This window comes from Chroicocephalus ridibundus, chromosome 13 (assembly GCF_963924245.1).
Source record: "Chroicocephalus ridibundus chromosome 13, bChrRid1.1, whole genome shotgun sequence".
NCBI classification, from domain to species: Eukaryota; Metazoa; Chordata; class Aves; order Charadriiformes; family Laridae; genus Chroicocephalus; species Chroicocephalus ridibundus.
The window spans coordinates 8012594-8020314 of record NC_086296.1 but is presented as its reverse complement, the minus strand read 5'-3'; the positions used below and the strand labels follow the sequence as shown (position 1 = coordinate 8020314).

The following is a 7721-nucleotide window of genomic DNA, read 5'->3' as shown; positions in this document are numbered from 1 at the left end:
GTCCTGATGCAATGAAATCAGCCTCATTTTGTACTTGAAGAATCTAGTTTGCTTACCAGTAAAAAAAAATAAAAAAAAAATTTAAAAGTTCCTGAATAACTGCAAAGCTGAAATAAAATCTGAATTATTAGTTTACAGTTTAGCAAGAATCTATTTGTAACATGATGCATCTAGCCAAGCATTCATATTTGGCGTTTTCATAGGAGAACTTGCAGTTCTGCTCTGGTGACAATGAAGGGCCTAAGCTGACAACTGATTAAACTCAGAATGGCAGCAGGAATTCAGCTACTGCTGAACATCTTTCTTCATTTTCTTTCTCTTACAAAATCCTAGTAGCAGACTGTAAAAATACAAGATCAACAACGAAGGCAAATCATTTTCTATATTCTACAAAAATAGTGAGATGTTTATTTCAGTGGCTAATGTATTTTAGAGTGAAGCCTGAAACCATTCCCAAAACAAATCTGTGCCTAGTAAAACCAGTACTAACCTTCACGTCAGAGATGAAATTTGTGTGAAGCAGACACATTACTGGCAAGGTGACATGCATAACAAAACAGATATTTGAAGGATTCCTGTAGCAATTTGTCATACACAGATTATTTTAAAACTTTGTACTTCTTGGGATCTAATGTAATTGATCTTAACTAGAACATATACAGATGCAAAGGCATTAATTCAGTAGTTTCAGAAGTGGATTTGTTTAGTGCAATGTCCTACTTTGGCTCCAGCAGGATTAACTTCCAGGGCATCTAAAAGCTGCGATTCAAACAGCGGCACACAGGCACGAAGGAGGAAAAATATATTTCTTCTTCCCCCAGAAGACAAATTTGATGTTGAAAGCTGCTTTGCATGTATGCATTTTAGACATAAAACTATTAATAATACCTGCAACATCATTTTTGTCATTCAAGTTCCTAGTCATTGCTAGAAACACTTAAAAAGACTACAAGAAGAGAAAAATTCATCTGTAGCACTGCACAGATAAATTGAAAAACCAGACCACTAAAAAAGATCCTTTTGTTATAAAGTTCCTAGCCACAGAATGACTGTCGCAGGGATCCTCACTCTACCAAAATCCATTAAGGCCTCTCTTCTTTCTATGATGAGATACCTGATAAAGGGGTTTCTAGAACAGCCTGCGTGAGAAAGTGAGGTTATATTGCTATCACACCAGGTGATCACACAGCCTGTTAGTCAACTGCACGGAAAACTTCAGGTTCATACAAAATCATGCTCCACTAAAAACTTTTTGAAAATGTGTTTACAATTTTAACTGTGTCAGATAGCTTCCCTAAAGTAGTATTCAAATTCTGTGTTTATATTTCCCCTCGTCTTTCTCCCGATCTTCCTGAAGTCTTTTCCTAAATAATAATGATACTTTCAGTAATTCTAGAAGGGGAAAAAAAAAATTCCCAGAAGAGTAGAGACTGAATTGTATTCAAACTGTGCTGAAGTGAGCCAGCTACCTTTAACACGCTGAACATACCCTATGCAAATTTTAAAGGGGTGTTAACCAAGGATCATTGTTGTAATCTCAGTGCTTTGTAAACATGGTACTACTCTACATCGCTGCAGCTTTTTTACATCACTAAAGCTTCTTCCCATTCAGTTTTCTCAGTTGCAGAGGTTCACAGAAAGATGCAACTTTAAAATCCATTTATTTAATTCCAACTTCCAATTTCTTTTGAGTAAATTGATGTTCTATCTGCTTATACTTGCAGGCAAGTATAACAACAACTATTATATCCAAAGTGTGCTTTTATCAAATAATGGAGAAAACAAGTTTATTAGCCACAAAGCACATCAGAGAAAGTTTAGAACACACAAAATTATCAAACTAAAGAACATATTTTATTTTTAATAAAATAGTGGAGCATGAAAAATAATTGTATATTACAAATATATACAGCACAAAACTGTGCACCCCCAGCACAGTAAAGAGCATCACTCTATACAAAGCTTCCCTTTGCAGAATCTAGTGCTTCTTGATCTATTCATAGTAAGAATTTGTTTAACAATAGAAAGAGTCAATAAGCCCTTTGGGTCTCTTTGAATTGATCCCCCCTCCTTTTTTTTTTTTTGCACAAATCAGTCCAAACGTGTATAACATTGGCTTGATTTCCATTAAAAAGCCACAAAATGTAACACTAAAGGGTTTCTGAGGACTAGACCTCTTAGTTCTTTTGTTAAGAGATTTCTTTTGTTGTCTTTATGTACAGCAAAATACTTGTTTCTCTTTTCATGTCATGGTAAGAAAAAAAATGTATTGCACATTATTCTTATTCACAAAGTTTGTGTCTGGTGCAGGAAGTTTCTCTTTTAGTGAAAGAATATTGGTGAGCATTATAGATTGAACCTATTTTTAGGCACTCCAAACCCACTAGGCTGAGATGAGTTGTAAAGGATTTCTCTCTCTCTCTCTCTTTTTTTTTTTTTTTTTTTTTTTAAAAGTTAGCACAGAAGTTACTTTCCCAGATAGCATACTTACTGAGGATAGGCCTCTGGGACCTTAGTTTCCCTAAAGAGACAATGCTCACTTGAGCACTTTTAAAATAAAATCATTGCTCCGTAAAACTTGACTATACCTCGTTACTCAGAAACTTGTAGGAAATCCAGCTCAGCTACATGAAAACGTTAAATAGGGTGTTGGGGCTTTTAAAATAAAATAAAATAAAATAAAATCTGGGGGCTGGGTGAAGTACTTAACTACAAATTAGTAACAGAAGAGACTGTTTTAGTTCACAATATTTCTTTCACTGAAAACCTTTCCATAAGTACATTTACCTTCAGTTTTTCACCAGGTCCTGAATTCAGCGTGATACATTTTTTGCCTCGAGATATTAAACTGTTCTCTGACAAAAACCAGCACCATTTATTTTTTAATTTCTGACTTCTACTGTGGATATTTGTAAGTCTGGAAGGTGAGATATAGTCTTTTCTAAAACCTGGTCACACACAAGTGGGTGGCTGTAATGTCGATTCATATTTTGGAAGGTGAGTTTTCTGTGGATGTTGAGGTTTTTTGTAGATTCCACTACTTGTAATAACACTTGCAGGTTTTCTCCTACTTCTCTTCTTTAATCTTCGACTACAAACGTTTTGCCAGGACTGAAGAGTCTTGGAAGTCCAGATCCACATACCACTAGTAATGCCCACAACTAATAACATAAAAATTTTGACCATAAAGATTTCTACTGCTGGAATAGAGTTATTCATCATGCAGTCTAAATTTTTAGTCTGATTGTTCATCTTGCATTTCTGTTGAGTTGCCACAATTTTCCAATAATCCATATTAAGTCTTTCATAAAAATAGCAAGCTATCACACAAGTTGCAGGCACTGTATACAAGACTGAGAAGACACCAATCCTGACCATAAGTTTCTCCAACTTGTCAGTGTTTTCTCCACCTGTTTTCATCACCCTCCTGATATGAAAAAGGGCCACAAAACCAGAAAGAATAAAAGAAGTGCCAATGATTAGATAACAAGCCAAAGGAATGAGTACAAACCCCGTCAAGGCATTCACATCCATGCTTCCAACATAGCACAACCCTGTCAGCTCATCTCCAGCCACCCTTCTCATAACTAGGATCATTATGGTCTTCACAGCTGGAATGGCCCATGCTGCCAAATGAAAGTAGCTACTGTTTGCTTCAATTGCTTCATGACCCCATTTTTTCCCAGCTGCTAGAAACCAAGTTAAAGTCAAGATTACCCACCACAAGGAACTTGCCATACCAAAGTAATACAGAACCAGGAACACAATGGTGCAGCCAGTGCTCTCCAGTCCTTCCTGGATGACATAGAGTTGGCCGCTGTCCCTATCACAGGCAATACTTTCAGCACCTGAAAAGAGGCGAATAATGTACCCCACTGAGTAGACACAGTAGCACATTGAGAGGAAGATAATGGGCCTCTCGGGGTACTTGAAACGCTGAGGATCTATCAGAAAAGTGAGTACAGTAAAAGCACTGGAGAAGAAGCACAGAATGGACCAGATGGCAATCCAAATGACAGCAAATTGTTTGTCATCCTTGCTCCAGTAAACATCAACCCCTGGAGTGCAGAGCGGCGCGCAGGAAGCACTCTTTTCCACATGGTGGAACTTGCCAGGATTTTCACAGGAGGTTCTGCTGAGGCTGTCTTTATGCTGCTGCAGATCGTGGCCACTGCTGGGCCGCTGTGGACGAAACATGGGTGGCAGCATGCTGGATCCTCTGGGTGGTTCATCTGATCCATTGTTGGGGGCTTCCATGCACAGGTAATTGGGGTCATTCTTGTTGGGCAGTTTGCTGCAGTCTAAGGAGTCTGGCCATTTAAAATTGAACTGCTCCATAATGGGAGAGCATTTCAGCCTCGCCTGCTCACACATAACCCTGCAGGCTGGGATCGGTGTGGAAACCTGCTCTGTGCACATAGGGGCATAGAGGGAGCAGAGGAAAAATTTCAGATGGCTGTGGCAACCGTACTCCACCAAGGGGGCAAACTCGTGCAGCTGAATAGCAGCTTCCCTTTGGTTTTCGTGTCCCATCAGGTTCGGCATCCTCGTCATGTTGTACCCTATATCCTTGCACATGGGGATTTCTATCGGCTGGCACCTCCCGTCACCGGGGCGGTCAATGTCTATGGAGCTTATCCCCGTACAGAAGCAGGTCAGCCAGCAGAGCAGCAGGAGCGTCCGGACGAAGTTCCTCGCCGCTGGCCCCATCGCGGCGGCGGCGCTGGCAGCCGGGCGCGGGGCTGGAGCGCGGCTCCCTCCCTCCCTCCCTCCCTCACCCCCTCCCGCCGGCGCTGGGGGCGTGCGGGGCGGGGAGCAGGGGGGGGCGGCGGTCACTTCAGCGGCCGCACGGCTCCTGTCTGGGACAGCATCGCCCCCGACCTCGGCGAGGGAGCTGGGCGGCGGGGGACGGCGGCAGACAGGTCAGCATAGCCCGGGCCGCTCAGCATCGGCCCCGCCGCCAGGGCAGAGAGGCGGGCGGGCAACTTCGCGAACAGCCAGGAAAAGAAAAAGTACCCCAAATCCACAGATGCGCCAAACTTACTGCGGGGAGCCCAGCAACTTTCTTTTCCACGGGCTTCCACTTTTGCGATCCGTCTTTCCACCACCCTTCGTCCTCCTCTTCCTCCTCCCCGCTGCTGCTCCCTCGCAGCGCGGGCAGAGCGGTGCCGGCGCGGTTTGGGTCTGGGCAGATCGGGCGATCACTGCTGCAACTTGCACATGTCCCGGGCGGCTTTTTGGTGCAGCGGATTTCTCCAGGGACTTTCCTCTTCCTAGAACGGGTCACAGGTCCGTACTTTCTTGCCGGGAGGTGGGGATTGGTTTATCCGAGTGTAGAATAAAGGAGGAGGAGGAAATATCTAAGCCATTGAAGAGGGGGGCCTGAAAAATCACCCCCCCGCCCTTCTCGCCGCCCTCTGGTCTGGCTTTGCAATAGGTCGGCTCCGCTGCGCTTTGCAGAGCGGGGCTGGCTCCTGCGTGCTTGTCGTCTCCGTGCCTGCTCCGCTCCCCCCACATCAGCAGGAACTCCTGGGGCTGGAGCAGCTGGGGCTTTTAGGGGGCGGTTGAGTCCAAGGATAAAATAAATAAAAAAAAAAAAACCCAAACCCAAAAAAACCCTGTGCAGGATCCGCCTTGCATACGACATCCACTTTGCATGAGAAAGGTGAAGCTGACACGGTGATTATTTTCCAATCACTCGGAACGCCTTGAAACCTCCTTAAGGACCCCTACAGGTTTTCCTTGATCAGCACAGATTAGAAAAAGCCCCGTTTGTTTCTCTCTCCTTCTGTCTTTCCTTCCTTTCTCCTTTCCCTCCCGTTGCCCTCCCTTGAAAGTTTAACAAGATCTTTTCTCTAGAAGGTGTCAGCCTCACCTCCCTCGCTCAGGTAGGAAGCCAGGGAGAGCGAGTGCTGCAGACTTCGTGTCTCCTAATAAGAGGGTTGAAGGTGGTGCCTCCTCGCCTGCCTTTATTGGAGGGGGGGCAATGCTTTAGCAGGGAGGATGTGGGGAGGAGGATGCATTTTATGGCGAGTGCTATAAACTCTTCGCTGCCAGGGTCATAAAATATGGTTGCTTTCAGCCCGGAATCTCAGCTGTTTTCAAATGTCATGCTTTGTCTTGAATTCCTAAATGAACAGGACAGGCAGGATTGCTGAAAAAGTACCTGATTATGTTTTTAATCACAGTATGGCATCACTCAAAAAGTGGCTTGCTTCCTTTTTTTTTTTTTCCCCTCCTTCTTTTTTCTTTTCCTTAAATAAGAATCCCTCAGAGGACTAGAGACATACCCTCAGGAAAGTTATTTCATCCACTATAGAAAAGATACTTACAGATTTTGGAGACAGAGATCATTCTGAAGTGAGTTGTGTTTACTTTTTAAGTTAAGCTTTGAGGTTTATTTTGCTTATTGGTCTATCAGAGCTAGAAGGAGGAAGTTAAATCCCAAGCCAAACTATAACTCACAATTTTACAGGCCGAAAAGGAGCACTGTGATCAGAAGTCAAAAGATTAGCTCTACTTTTTTTTTTCCTTCTCCTCCTTTGAGCTTAGTTTTAGCGAACATATTAATGAAGAAGGAAAATCTCTCTTTCTCTTCATTCATGCTCGCCCACACAAACCAGGCTCCTCTCCATTAGTGCCTGTTTCTTATCGAAATGAACACGGATTCTCCTGGAAACTACCAAATCCCGCAGGGTCAGAGTTAATACCCCACCAGGCTCTAGAAAGGAAACTGTTGGCTTCCTCAATTGTGATAAGGGTGAAATGGATCCAAGCAAGGACAACAAACCAGGGCTAATGCTTGCCTTTGAAAACCCCGAAGATGTGGCTAGCTTTTTCCTAGAAGTAAAAGCCGTCATAAAAACGTTTTAAAACAATAGTCCTTCTTTTTGTGGCTTTTCAGTGGATCAAGGAAATTAAACTTATAAAGTATTGGTCTTAGAGGCTGACCTTTCCTTGGGCATTTTTAGATTCCTTAGGGAATGTTACAAAAGTTGGCAGTGTTATGTGCAAAAAAAGCTTTATTTATTTTAGTGTGTCTCTGTGTATGGATGTGTGTGAGAGAGAGTGTGTTGGGGCATTTCCATTCTTCATTAATCTAAGCCTGTTTTCTTAGTATTTGTATGCATCCTGATTCCTCTTCTAGAGGGCTCAGCTGGGGGTAGTAGGGAAGCATGGGGAAAGCTTTTACAAGGGACAAGTAAATTCTACTTTAAAAAGTAGAATTTAAATAATAATAAGAAGTAGAATTTAAATAATACGTAAGATGAACATATTCAATATTTGTTTTGTTCAACTTGATTGTTTGGGAGCTTGTTTTTCTTTTTTTTTTTTTTAACAAGTATTTTTGAAAAGCATATTATATGACCATTCACATTAATGTAGAAAAAAATACATTAAATAAAACGTGGCCTGTTTTCTTCTATAGCACTGATAGCAACTTTTTTTCTCCTAAGAGGCAAAAAGAAATAAAAATGAAAGTGAGGGGGGGAAAAAAAAGGGGGAAGCCCCAACCTTTGCAGTTGTGTCTCTCTTAATTGATCTTTTATGTGCCAATTTAAATCAGCCTTGTTTTTTTAGCCATTATTTTAGCCAATGCATCCCACTTTAGATCATTTATTTTACTTTCTATATTTTTAAAGAGCTATCTAGGGGTATATCCCATTCAACGAGCTTGAGTCAGTGAAACTAACAAATAGAACATTATTATAGAAAAATGA

The 7721-nt window shown here is 42.1% G+C and overlaps 1 protein-coding gene across 1 annotated transcript; it reads right to left on the bottom strand.

Moving 5' to 3' along the window:
* Nucleotides 1-2426: 2426 nt before the first annotated feature.
* On the bottom strand, nucleotides 2427-5796 carry FZD10 (frizzled class receptor 10). Its single transcript, XM_063351470.1, has one exon. It carries the CDS (start codon nucleotides 4708-4710, stop codon nucleotides 2953-2955), a length of 1758 nt encoding a protein of 585 aa, XP_063207540.1. The 5' UTR covers nucleotides 4711-5796; the 3' UTR covers nucleotides 2427-2952.
* Nucleotides 5797-7721: the final 1925 nt, after the last annotated feature.

Bases quoted from the DNA above. Each gene is read 5' to 3' on its own strand.
- FZD10 (XM_063351470.1), bottom strand. From the start codon at position 4,710: ATGGGGCCAGCGGCGAGGAACTTCGTCCGGACGCTCCTGCTGCTCTGC.